Raw genomic sequence first — 14,409 nt, 5'->3', positions numbered from 1 at the left:
GTTTAGAGTTCACCATTTTTCTTCGGGACATTTTTTTTTCTAGTCCACTTGCTTCAAGGTGTTCGTCACTTCATCAAGAAGAAATGTAGAAATCAAGGAGCAAATTTGTGATGGTTTAATCTGTCTGTCCGTCTGTCTATCTACCTCCATTCCTACCTTTGGGGCTGAGGGGTTCTCCCTCTAAGTAGAAGGCTCCTTTGCGCAGCGCCACCTCCTGGAGGATAATGCCAAAACTGTAGACGTCGCCTTTCTGTGTCCCACCGGGAGGAGGAGCCTCCATTCTCAAAAGCTCAGGGGCCATCCATAATCTCCCTGGGGAGAGAGAGTCAGCGAGAGAGAGCGAGCGAGAGAGAGAGAGAGAGAGAGAGAGAGCGATATCAATTTTTGTGAAACTGGCCACAAAGCACAAGCACGATGCATTGGTGTTGGTGCACCTGGGTGTGTCCATTATATTTTCAGTAATTTGGTGACCAGAGACATAAGCGTAACCCTGGCACAGCATGACACAGTTGATAAAGGAGGTTGGATTATGATGAATACATACATGTATATGCAGGCTGAGTTGGAGCGGGCTTAGACTTGGCCAGTCAAATTAACCGAACTCCTCTCATACCCCTTTAAATGCACCATGACGCAGCGTATTGTCATTTTCACAAAGGATGACAAGTACATCAGCACGGCTCCGCATTTCTCCTCAGTTAACTTGGATGTATGACATTTTCCCTGTACTGCCTGCCACCTTATTCCACTTATGTATTCCAGTCCTACAGGCTGTGATAAATATATGTTATTTGAAGCAGTATGTAAGAACATTATTAAACAGCCTGCCTTACATATCTCACAAGTTATTTTCAGTGTTCTCACATCACAGACACAATAGTGTAGTTATATAGAGCCTGACAGGAGCGGATTTTCACATCCTGATCCCGTGACTCAGTAAAAAAAAAAAAAAAACTACCTTCCCATCCCACTCACGGGATTGATAGTGAAACTGACTTCTGTCCTGTGGGATTGCCGACCAGATATCAGGACATCAGGCCCACTCAATTGTCAGTACAGACAGGTTTTATTGGGGGGGGGTTGGATTTCCCTCTCCCTTTTTCTCCCCAATTGTATCCAGCCAATTACCCCCACTCTCCTGAGCCATCCCAGCCACTGCTCCACCACCTCTGCTGATCCGGGGAGGGCTGCAGATTACCACATGCCTCCACTGATACATATGGAGTTGCCAGCTGCCTCTTTTCATCTGACAGTGAGGAGTTTCGCCAGGGGGACGTAGCACGTGGGAGGATCACGCTATTCCTCCCAGTTCCCCCTCCCCCCGAACAGGTGCCCTTATCGACTAGAGCAGGCGCTAGTGCAGTGACCAGGATACATACCCACATCTGGCTTCCCACCCGCAGACACGGCCAATTGTGTCTGTAGGGGCGCCTGACCAAGCTGGAGGTAACACGGGGATTCGAACTGGCGATCCTCATGTTGGGAGGCAATGGAATAGACCGCCACGTCACCCGGACACCCTACAGACAGTATTTTTTTTCTGATTAACTCCTTCAGAACTCTTCATTCAGTTAGTTGCTGCTATTGATTTAATGATTTATTGTGGTGGGGTGAAATGCATAGGCTACCATCCATTAAAACACATTTGGACAGATGTTCCCATGCATCCTCGGCTAGACTGCTGCATGTAGTTATTTGCATCTGTGTTTGAGCTTAGACTAGGCATGAACAGGCATAGGCATAAGTGCAATTGTAAGCCAAAATGGACATCAGAATTGTACTAAACCAGTGATCACATTAACAATCAGCTTTGACACAACCCCAGCTGCGTCACTCCATCTACCTTGGCACAGGCAGGTTTGAGCCACGAAATTACCGAATGGCAAGCAGGGAAAATTCACCTTGTAACAGAGGAAATTACCAATCAGCCCATGTTTACGTCTCCTCTGGGCCTGCATCAGCTCAAAAATAGAGCCCTATAGACAGAGAAAGTGCTGCCACATCATGGGCTGAACTCTGCTCATCTCGCCCGTCTTTTTTCCCCATATCTGTCAGATTACAGGTCTGTGAGGTCTCTTTCGGTTACACGTTATTTTTAGATGCAAAGCAACTCATGGACCTGGGAGGAGCGCACTCATTCACTCATGATAAGCTAGTCCCTCTGTAAGAGGGGAGGCAAAAAAACCCAAAACAAAATAAAATGAGAAAATGGCTCTACAATTAAAATGTTCTCAGCAAGGCTTGAGAGGTTTGAAAATGAAAACAAAGAATAAAAAAAAAACCATTGGTGGTTGCAGGGTCTCACTCTCTCGTGCAACCCAAACAAAGTAAATTCAAGCAGGCTGGAGGTAAATAAGAACCTCCACCCTTTGATACCCAAGATAACTTTTAGAACATCTGCTCCTCTACTTTTGGTAGATTATAGTCTGATGGTCAAACAGTCTGAAAATTCACAGATAACTTCAGTGGCCATAGTTGGCTGTGCTGAAGTACTTACTGGAGAGAAAGGGGGGGGGGTAGAGAGAAAGGTAGGAGAAACACAGAGGACAGATAATGAATAGAATAAATAGAGCAAGCCACAGAAAGGACAGAAGTCAGGCATCCGGGTGGCGTGGCGGTCTATGCCGTTGCCTACCAACACGGGGATCGCTGGTTTGACTCCCCGTGTTACCTCCAGCTTGGTCAGGCATCCCTACAAACGCAACTGGCCGTGTCTGTGGGTGGCAAGCCAGCCAAATGTGGGTATGTGCCCTGGTCATTGCACTAGTGCCTCCTCTGGTCGTTTGGGGTGCCTGTTCGGGGGGAGGGGGAACTGGGGGGAATAGCGTGATCCTCCCACGCGTTATGTCCCCCTGGTGAAACTCCTCACTGTCAGGTGAAAAGAAGTGGCTGGTAACTCCACATGTATTGGAGGAGGTGTGTGGTAGTCTGCAGCCCTCCCTGGATCGGCAGAGGGGATGCATGGCTCGGAGGAGTGGGATAATTGGCCGGATACAATTGGGGAGAAAAAGGCGGAGGGGAAAATCCCCCCCCCCCCCCCCAAAAAAAAGAAAGGACAGAAGTCAAGAAGAAGGAAAAAAAAAGTGACAGGATGGAGGGATAAAGAAAACAAAACACAAAGGAATATGAACAAGGAGTGAGCTGGAGAAAGAGGGAGAAGAGAGGAGAGAGCATTTAATAAAGCTTATTCTCCACATTAATATCTATGAGTTATAGTTCCGCTGCTTGCAACTCATGTGAAATATGACCTTATAAGCCTCATGCTTATCAAATTCACGATGTCCGGACCTTTTTGGTCTCGACAGCAGCAGTGCTTCCCATTTATGACACTCTTGTGTCCTTGTTAGGAGAATGCTGCCGTTGCACTTAGTCTGGATCAATGATCGGTATTAGAAGTCTGTAAATAAAAGATGTTTTCCAGTAAAGTAAGAAGTTTGTGTGCTATTCTAGAAACCTGGCAGTGCTTCTTAACCCGTAGAGTTCAGAGGCAAGCTACTGGAGTCATGTCAACACAGCGATAATCACTAAATGGTAGTGGTACACAGCTTAAGTTTAAATTTGTTTCTAACCAGAAATTTACTGTACATGAACCTTTACAAAGACCTCTTTCAAAACACAAATATTACTTTATCCTGGAAGAATAGGTCTGAGAAATAAAAGCCTCTCGTGTCAGTGGAATGATGCATGTTCACCAAGCATAGTGAAAACCCACAGATCTCCCCCTAACTTGGGTCCACCTCTGAATTTGAAGGGGGTCTGTGTCCACCTAAAAACAGCACTGTATCTTAGTGGTTAATATTGATGCTTCACAGTAAGAGGGTGCTAGGTTTCAATCCCAGCCCTTCTGTGTGAAATTCGTATGTTCAAGCTGGTTTCCTCCCACAGGACAGATGTGACTGTTGGATAATTTGAACCCAGTGATCATAGGTGTGGACGATGCATGAGTTGTCATGTGATGGACTAGAGACAGGTCTAGTCTTTCTGTCTACAGCAAATTTCCTGCTGGGATAGATGGCAGCACCTGTCACAACCTTGAATTGGGATCAGGGAGGGTGTGACAACCAATGAATGTGTGCCAGCTATTCTTTCATACATTCAGGATCATGGCCACTGCTGTCACATGCAATAGAGACATATTCAACTGTGTAGTAATTCTGCTGTCATTGTTTTATTTTCTGGAAGTATCTTAAATGCAGCATACACACCGAGTCCCCCCCCCCACACACACACACAAATACACAGGTCTGTGTCCTCCTAAAGCTGAGACAGAGTCTAGGACTCACGTGCATAGTAGACGTGGGCATCCTCGGTGTAGTTTATCTCTGTGCGGAAGCTGGACAGGCCATAGTCAGTGATCTTCAAGACGAAGCGGTTGTCCACCACGCAATTGGACGATTTCAGCTTCCCGTGAGACATGATGACACTGTTATGGAGGAACACCATGCCCTGGAGAAAGTGAGACAACCACTTTGTTCTGCCAGTACGACACACATACAGGACGTCAAAGGAGAAGTTCAACTTTATTTACAAAGAACGTTTTATCACTCAAAAGACCAAAGGGAGCTTCACAAAGCTTAGAAGTAAAGCAAACCAAGTGAATATTATAAAGAGAAAGAAAAGATTCAAGGGGCATGAGTAAAAATTCTACAATGGCTTCTGCTTTTACGCCATATTATGCTACCATATCGCCGCATCAGCTGTTGTCTGTGAGCGTAGAGACTTGGCCAGCCTCGCCTATCTTATATGCATTCATTACCAAATCATTTCAACCAGTTTATACACATTATAGAAGAGGTGCCAGCTCCTATGCTGTGGTGTAAATAAGTGCAGCGTCTGAACTCGAAGTTTACACAAGACATCTTTTTTTATTTTGGTGCAAGTTACTAAAGGGACTGCTGAGTGATGGGGGTCACTGTTACACGTCAACAGTGACAATGTAAGAAGCCACAAAAAAACCCAAACCAACTTCATTATTCACGCAATAACAAATAATGACAAAGCAAAAAGCATTGCTGATTGGTTTATTGACAAAGCGAAGTATGGTTTTTTTTCTGTTTTTCCTAACAGGATTATTGAGCTGAAAGAAATGTAGGCTGAAAGCCTGTTAAACGTTGTGGACAGCATTGCAGATCCTTAATGCTGAACAGCCTTTAGACCTACACCAAACAAACCACAAGACAAAGTGCTTAAATCTGCAGCAGCTTGCACTATGGCAGGTTGCACTTGTGCTGAACCTTGACCAAGGTTGATCAAACTGTTCACGTAAACACCTTTAAGTGAATATTTCAGTGTCCATTGTCTTTAATCTTATTGGTTTAGCAGCGTCTACCGTACTTATATGAATCGCATGCTTTTGCTGTACATATAGACAGTAGATGACACACATCACTCTCGTATAGAAAATATGATAGACCCTGTGTAGGTGTATATAGCGGGGGCTATTGTAAAATAAGGTACTGATGACAATCTATAAGGCAGACAAAAGCCAATACATAACAAGTATATGAAGTGCACCTTTACGATGTCGTTGATGAGGGAATATCTAAACATCCAATCCAGAGTGATGCTGTCATTCTCCAAGATATCCTAATGGCAAAACAAAAATACGTAAAAGATTAGAAAGACAGGCAGACAGACAGACAGACAGACAGACAGACAGACAGACAGACAGACAGACAAACCTGTAGGCTTCCTCGGGGACAATATTCTGTAATTATGCAGATGTTTGGGACATCTATACAACATCCAATGAAACGGGTCAGATGATCGTTTTGCACATCTCTCATCTAGAAGAAGAGATAGATAGCATATCACTCTATAATCTTATTAGGTACTATTAATTAAATCTCAATATGACTATAAAATACACCATATATTACTATAGCTGAATGTTATTTGTCACAGTATTTGAAAAGACAGTGGACATATTCGTGCCATGGTTCTATGGTTGTGCATGAAACCTAGGTTGAGTAGATTTCTGTTGCATCTTTATAGTGGCAGATGTGATGTCAACCAGGCAGCCAATCAGAGACTCACGTGTTTAAATTCAAACAGGACCTTCCTGCTCAGCTCAATGCGTTTACTGCTGCTGTATTTAATGGCTACAATGTTTCCCTGGAAAGACACACAACACTGGGTCACCTAGTTGTAACACCGCACTCACAATCACATACACACACACAATTCCTCAAATGCATCCACACATGTAGTATATTCATACATGTATCAATTCAATTCATCCATCCATCCATCCATTTTCCGAACCGCTTATCCTGCTCTCAGGGTCGTGGGGATGCTGGAGCTTATCCCAGCAGTCACTGGGGGCAGCAGGTGGGGAGACACCCTGGACAGGCCGCCAGACTATCACACAGGGCCAACATACCACACACACACACACACACACACACACACACACACACACACACACACACACACACACACACACACACACACACAGACACACACACACCTAGGGACAATTTAGTACGGCCGATTCACCTGACCTACATGTCTTTGGACTGGAGGAAACCGGCACACCCGGAGGAAACCCACGCAGACACGGGGAGAAAATGCAAGCTCCATACAGGACGACCCAGGACGACCCCCAAGGTTGGACTACCCAGGGGCTTGAACCCAGGACCTTCTTGCTGTGAGGTGACCGCGCTAACCAGTGCGCCACTGTGCCGCCCAATTCAATTCAATACAAGTTTATTAATCTGCGAAGGCAATTTGATTTTGGGCATAAGTAAAAACAGACAGGAAACAGACACATGTACAGACCGACAATTACAGGCAAAAAAATATGTTTGGGACTATGTTGAGCTGATTAAAAAATAAAAAAAGTAATAAAAAGATCATAAAAAGGAATGAATAAATAAGGATATAGTCTGCATGGCAAGTAGGCATTTAATTATTTCATATGCCAAACTCCAGATAGAGCACAGGATTGTCCTTCAGCTCCTTGTCCACCAGGCGGATGGCTTCTGGGATGAATGATGCTCTGTACCGGTTGGTAGAGCATCTCGGGAGGCATAGGTGGCACCCAAGAGGGAGCATCTGGAACTGAGTGAAGGACTTGGGTACTATCCCCCATGATTTCATGGCCCTTTGTCCTGACCTGCTGCTCATAGAATGAGGCTAGGCTTTGGAGGGGTACTCCAGTGATTCTGGAACAGTTCTTCACTTTGGTTTGGAGATGGTTTCTGTTTTTGGCTGAGGGATGGGGAACCAGCAAATGAAGTAGAAACACATACTCCCCATTTCATCCATCCATCCATCCATCCATCCATCCATCCATCCATACATACATACATACATACATACATACATACATACTAAACATGTACATTCATACATACATACACACATGTATACATGCATACATACAGGCTTATGTTACACAGAGAACAGACCTTGTAAAATCCAGTCTTGGCAAAAACCTGCAAGTTTCCATCTCCAGTCATCAGAGAGCCATAGTTGGAGCCTCTCTGTAGGTACACACATACATATACAGTCAGAGAGAGAGAGAGAGAGAGAGAGAGAGAGAGAGAGAGAGAGAGAGAGAGAGAGAGAGAGAGAGAGAGAGAGAGAGAGAGAGAGAGAGAGAGAGAGAGAGAGAGAGAGAGAGAGAGAGAGAGAGAGAGAGAGAGAAGCAGATCCGTGTGCACTAACCAGTGACAGTGTGTGTCTGTGTGTTAGTGTAGGTGTGTATTACTGTGTTTTTGCCCTGCACTCACACACAATATCATAAACCAAAATTGTCACGACTGACAAAAGCAGCTAGCAGTCATTCATTTTCCATGAGAACATGTCTATAAGCAGCTGTCAATGTGGCAGATACGTGACCGGTTATTGTTGCGGTGGTTGTTGTGCTCATTGTTGACATTTTTTAAAACTCTGACACCAGCACTCGCCAAAGTTGTCATGAATTGTCACAGAATTTTCTTATTCCAGTCCTCACATCATCTGTTTATAATTGAGGATAACACCTTTTTCACAGTTTTAATAACCATTACAACATCGAGATCCCACCACAGAAGGCAGCCGATGACAGGTGTCCGGCGATATTCTGCAGTAAGCACGGAGGTGGTCTTTATCACCCAGTCACATTTCTTCAACAAGGGTATGGTAGAGACGCGGTGATTCCCTTCTTGTGTTCACTTTCCTAATATAAATACATTATTTGTGACCTGTGTATCTTCTACCTTATCAAAAGAGCTGCTGTTAACCCCACATATGCCCAAAAGATCACATTCATCTTCTGGTAAATGAATAAGCTTAGGCAACACCTTCTACAACAACACCCAAAAGCAAAGTAGTGCGGTGATGTAATGATGTGACAATATTGATCTGGCGATCATGAACTGACAAATTACAAACGGGCTTTAAACTTGATGTCTGCAGCACAGTTTGGCTGGCAGCGAGCAGTTAGCCTCCACAACAATCGCTGGTGCTCATGATGCATTCGGTGTGAGCATAGGATTAGTGGGTGATGCTGCGTGCATGTGTATACTATGTGAAAGGACAAGTTGTGTGTGTGTGTTAGTTGGCGTGTGTGTTAATGGGTGTGCACATGAAAGTGTTTGGTATTATTCAGGCAACAGGGTGTGTTGATATCAGTGCACATTTAAGTGTATGTTATTATATATGTGTTCTAGTTTGTGTGTTGCATAATAACCAGTAAGGTTGTGTTGTGTTCTAACCAGTAAGAGGTGTGTATTAGTATATATACTAGTGTGTATTAGTGTATATATTTGATTTGTGTACTAACCAGTGACAAAGTAAGCTTGCTCCCACTGCGTAGGACCTTGTCCAGATTTTCCATGTGGATATCATCCCAGCTGATCCTCCACAGCTGAGCCACCAACTCCTTCTCCAGCTTCAGCCTCCTACCAGTGTTGTGTGTGTGTGTGTGTGTGTGCGTGAGTGCGTGTGTGTGTGTGAGTGAGGGAATATGCAAATGTGTATTTGTGTGTATGTAGATATGCGTACAATTTGGTTATTAGTGTGTTTATATGTAAAGATGTGTGAGGTTTTGTTGCGTAAATGTGAGAAAGATCATGGGGTGAGAGAAAAAAACAAAACATTAAAGGTTCAATTATTTTACGGCCCGTTTTCCTCCCCCATTTGCACCATTACCTCTGCTATGTGACCTCTGACCTTAACTGGTAGGAGATACTGTGTCTCTGATCTGTATAATCTAAAACTTTAACCGACAGGAGACAGCTCTGACCTGTAGATGAAGACAGTGATGGTGACGACCATGATGACGATGAAGGCCACCACGATGGAGACCATCTGGTGGATGGGGACAGTCTCTGAGAGAGAGAGAGAGAGAGAGAGAGAGAGAGAGAGAGAGAGAGAGAGAGAGAGAGAGAGAGAGAGAGAGAGAGAGAGAGAGAGAGAGAGAGCAGTGTGTGATTGATTTTTTCGCTTTTTCTAAATTAGAGTCTGAAGTGCAGTAATTCAGAAAAACAGATAAGTAGCCTGAAACTCTCCATTTTAGAATCATAGGATGTGAAATGGATAATTTCCAGATTGATCACTCAGTATTTGTATGTATGTGTGTTTTTGAAAATGTACAATGAAATCCTTAACATATTTTAAGAGTCCAAGTATAATTAAAGTCTCAACACACATACAGTACATTTCCATAGAAGGTTCTGTTTCTACTCTGCTGCCATTTAACTCATGTTATCCTGCTGAGCCATGTTATTCTTAATAACTGTTTGTCTTGAGCATCTTTTTTAAATCACTGTGTGCTTTTCTTTTTTTTGTCCACAATTTTTCCCCTTACAGATTAACTAAACTAAATCAAACTAAACTAAAATAAAATAAAAAGGTTTAAGGTACAAACTAATTTAGCCACTGACTTGCCAGACAGACAGAGTTGTCGTTTTTGAAACCGCAGAAAGGGATGTCAGGGGGAACAGCGCCCCCTGGCCAGTGAAGGACAGTTCCCGGGATTGCCGTCAGCTGTTCCTCTGAGCTGTTGTACACTAACACGATCTGGAAAGAAGAGCAAAATAACCTTATTCTCTTGTCATTTACAAAACAGGAATACAAAGTGCTTGACAGCCAACAGACAGGAAAAAGACAAACAAATTTAGATCTAGAAAAGCTCACATCAACTATCCATCCATCCATCCATCCATCCATCCATCCAATTATCCATCCAACTATCCATCCAACTATTATCCTGCTGTCAGGGTAATGTGGCAAAAAGAGAATAAAACAGACCCACACAGTCCAACTGATGGGCTATGTATAAAAGTGTTGACACTGAAGTTGAAAGAGCATCTAGGTAAGATATGCCATCTAACCAAATTCGTTTTAATTTTGGATCCTCGTTCACTAAGAGTGTCATATTCTTGATAATGGTTTGGTTTGTTGTCTTATTTTTTCTGTCTCTCTCTTTTGGAGATGTTTTTTGTTTAATGTTTTTTTTGTCCCACTTTATTAGTTTGTCCAATCGTTCTTTTCCTATTTAAAACAAATCCATTGCATATTCCTGCTTCATCTTGTTGAGGGTTGCAGGGCCATGGTGTCTATCCCAGCATGCATTGAGCAAAAGGCAGTGAGAAAATTAATACCCCTTTCACACTGGCCAAAAACCCTCACTAACATCCACCTTTGGTCATTGTTGCATTGACCACCAAAGGCGGATGTTAGCGGGTTTTTTGGCCAGTGTGAATACGACATTAGACGGGTAGCCAGTCCATCACAGGGCCCAAATGACTCATTTAATGAGACCCCACTTCACTAAACTTTGAACTGTGGGAGAAAAGTGGTTAGCTGGTTCAAACCCACATGAACTGCAGGAAAACATGCAAACTCCAAAACAAAAGAGCTATAATTGAACTCAGGACCCTGTAGCTATAAGGGCTCAACCATAATATATAGTACACCTTCAACGACACAACCACTCTGTGCTCGCTTCAGTCCAGCTGTTATGAAGCAACATATTGGATGTTTTGTCAAGAAAATGTACACTGCTTATCTAATCCTATCTCAATTCACTTCATCTCATTTTACATTTTGATAAAATGATTAGTTTATGCCGAGCTTTATTCCCGGCTCAAGACACATTTATATAAGGGGTAGAAGTAACAAAGGAGTGAAAATAATTTCATAAAGTTAGAGCCCAAGTAATTCAATCATTGTTAAAAATAATGACAAATAATATATATTGTCATAACCAGCCTGAGGTTTGTTTGATAGCACCTTTATTAATATGCTGCCCTGCAATTCAGTTTATCAATGCCACAAAATAACCCTTGAAGACTTTTTTTTTGTACTTGAATATGGTATAAAGAACATGAATGCTATCTTGTCAAATCCTACCATGTGTGTTGTCTGTGAGCGTAATGACCACGCACCTGAAAGACGCTGGAGTTTGTGTCGGCTGTGTCCCACAAAGCAAAGTCCGTCTCTCTGTCTCCATTCTCATCTATCTGGACTATTCCTGTTACACCTAGTAGGGAAACATGAGGGACAAACACAAAATATAGAGAGTAAGCCATCATGGGCTTCTGCCCGCCCGCCAGAATGACTAAATTCTGTTGACTGGCTAAGTAGAATATGTGAATCTTTGTGCATATGAAAACAAATGCAATTGCACTACTACTACTACCACTACTACTAATACTACTACTACAGTTACTACTACTACTACACTACTTGCTGCTATAACTGCCAACTACTACTACTACTTTCGGCTGCTCCCGTTAGGGGTCGCCACAGCGGATCATCCGTTTCCATTTCTTCCTGTCTTCTGCGTCTTCCTCTGTCACACCAGCCACCTGCATGTCTTCCCTCACCACATCCATAAACCTCCTCTTTGGCCTTCCTCTTCTCCTCTTCCCTGGCAGCTCCATATTCAGCATCCTTCTCCCAATATACTCAGCATCTCTCCTCCACACATGTCCAAGCCATCTCAATCTTGCCTCTCTTGCTTTGTCTCCAAACCGTCCAACCTGAGCGGTCCCTCTAATATAATCGTTCCTAATCCTGTCCTTCTTCGTTACTCCCAGTGAGAATCTTAGCATCTTCAACTCCGCCACCTCCAGCTCTGCCTCCTGTCTTTTCGTCAGTGCCACTGTCTCCAAACCATATAACATAGCTGGTCTCACAACCATCGTGTAAACTTTCCCTTTAACTCTTGCTGGTACCCTTCTGTCGCAAATCACTCCTGACACACTTCTCCACCCACTCCAACCTGCCTGCACTCTCTTTTTCACCTCTCTACTGCACTCCCCGTTACTTTGGACAGTTGACCCCAAGTATTTAAACTCAGATGTCTTTGTCACCTCCACTCCTTGCATCCTGACCATTCCACTGTCCTCTCTCTCATTCACGCATAGGTATTCCGTCTTGCTCCTACTGACTTTCATTCCTCTTCTCTCCAGTGCATACCTCCACCTCTCCAGGCTCTCCTCAACCTGCACCCTACTCTCACTACAGATCACAATGTCATCCGCGAACATCATCGTCCATGGAGACTCCTGCCTGATCTTGTCCGTCAACCTGTCCATCACCATTGCAAACAAGAAAGGGCTAAGAGCCGATCCTTGATGTAATCCCACCTCCACCTTGAACCCATCCGTCATTCCAACCGCACACCTCACCATTGTCACACTTCCCTCATACGTATCCTGCACCACTCCTACATACTTCTCTGCAACTCCTGACTTCCTCATACAATACCACACCTCCTCTCTCGGTACTCTGTCATAAGCTTTCTCTAAATCTACAAAGACACAATGCAACTCTTTCTGGCCTTCTCTATACTTCTCAATCAACATTCTCAAAGCAAACATCGCATCTGTGGTGCTCTTTCGTGGCATGAAACCATACTGCTGCTCGCTGATCGTCACCTCTCCTCTTAACCTAGCTTCTATTACTCTTTCCCAAATCTTCATGCTGTGGCTGATCAACTTTATACCTCTGTAGTTGTTACAGTTCTGCACATCGCCCTTGTTCTTGAAAATCGGTACCAGTATGCTTCTTCTCCACTCCTCAGGCATCCTCTCACTTTCCAGGATTGTGTTAAACAATCTAGTTAGAAACTCCACCGCCATCTCTCCTAAACATCTCCATGCCTCCACAGGTATGTCATCAGGACCAACTGCCTTTCCATTCTTCCTCCTCTTCATAGCTGCCCTCACTTCCTCCTTGCTAATCCGCTGAACTTCCTGATTCACTATCCCTACATCATCCAACCTTCTCTCTCTCTCATTTTCTTCATTCATCAGCCCCTCAAAGTATTCCTTCCACCTTCTTAGCACACTCTCCTCGCTTGTCAGCACATTTCCATCTCTATCCTTGATCGCCCTAACTTGCTGCACATCCTTTGCAGCTTGGTCTCTCTGTCTAGCCAATCGGTACAAGTCCTTTTCTCCTTCCTTAGTGTCTAATCTGTCATACAACTCACCATACGCCTTTTCCTTTGCCTTTGCCACCTCTCTCTTTGCTTTACGCTGCATCTCCTTGTACTCCTGTCTACTTTCTTCATCTCTCTGACTATCCCACTTCTTCTTTGCCAACCTTTTCCTCTGTATAATTTGCTGTACTTCCTCATCCCACCACCAAGTCTCCTTGTCTTCCTTCCTCTGTCCTGATGACACACCAAGTACCTTCCTAGCTGTCTCCCTCACTATTTCTGCAGTGGTTTTCCAGCCATCTGGCAACTCTTCACTACCACCCAGTGCCTGTCTTAACTCCTGCCTGAACTCCACACAACAGTCTTCCTTCTTCAACTTCCACCATTTGATCTTCGGCTGTGTCTTCACTCGCTTCCTCTTCTTGGTCTCCAAAGTCATCCTACAGACCACCATCCGATGCTGCCTGGCTACGCTCTCCCCTGTCACCACCTTGCAGTCTCCAATCCCTTTTAGATGGTGCCTTCTACATAAGATATAGTCCACCTGTGTGCACTTCCCTCCACTCTTGTACGTCACCCTGTGTTCCTCCCTCTTCTTGAAATATGTATTCACCACAGCCATTTCCATCCTTTTCGCAAAATCGACCACCATCTGTCCTTCCACATTTCTCTTCTTGACTCCATACTTTCCCATCACCTCCTCATCACCTCTGTTCCCTTCACCAACATGTCCGTTGAAGTCCGCTCCAATCACCACTCTCTCCTCCTTGGGTACCCTCTCCACCATGTCGTCCAACTCATTCCAGAATTCTTCTTTTTCATCCATCTCACACCCAACTTGCGGGGCATATGCGCTGATAACATTCAGCAATAAACCTTCAATTTCCAGCTTCATACTCATCACTCTGTCTGACACTCTCTTCACCTCCAGCACGCTCTTGACATACTCTTCCTTCAGAATTACCCCTACCCCATTTCTCCTCCCATTCACACCATGGTAGAAGAGTTTGAACCCACCTCCGATACTC

General features: G+C 44.1%; 1 protein-coding gene across 2 annotated transcripts in view; it reads right to left on the bottom strand.

The window, feature by feature from the left end:
* LOC130117579 (atrial natriuretic peptide receptor 1-like) overlaps positions 1-14,409 on the bottom strand; it is a 145,266-nt gene that overhangs the window by 30,514 nt on the left and 100,343 nt on the right. For both annotated transcript variants that reach the window (XR_008810695.1, XM_056285696.1), the window contains exons 6-15: positions 11,379-11,473; positions 9,873-10,008; positions 9,233-9,317; positions 8,771-8,888; positions 7,413-7,487; positions 6,037-6,114; positions 5,682-5,786; positions 5,515-5,586; positions 4,284-4,446; positions 157-312 (exon numbers count right to left, since the gene is read on the bottom strand). Coding sequence is in view for 1 of the 2 variants with exons in the window: in XM_056285696.1 (XP_056141671.1) it covers positions 157-312; positions 4,284-4,446; positions 5,515-5,586; positions 5,682-5,786; positions 6,037-6,114; positions 7,413-7,487; positions 8,771-8,888; positions 9,233-9,317; positions 9,873-10,008; positions 11,379-11,473 (1,083 nt within the window). In the remaining variant the exon portion in view is untranslated. The remainder of the gene's footprint in view (positions 1-156; positions 313-4,283; positions 4,447-5,514; positions 5,587-5,681; positions 5,787-6,036; positions 6,115-7,412; positions 7,488-8,770; positions 8,889-9,232; positions 9,318-9,872; positions 10,009-11,378; positions 11,474-14,409) is intronic.

The sequence above is a fragment of the Lampris incognitus genome, chromosome 9 (assembly GCF_029633865.1).
Source record: "Lampris incognitus isolate fLamInc1 chromosome 9, fLamInc1.hap2, whole genome shotgun sequence".
NCBI classification, from domain to species: domain Eukaryota; kingdom Metazoa; phylum Chordata; class Actinopteri; order Lampriformes; family Lampridae; genus Lampris; species Lampris incognitus.
Note: the sequence above shows the minus strand (reverse complement) of the source record. Positions and strands in the feature narration are given on the sequence as shown.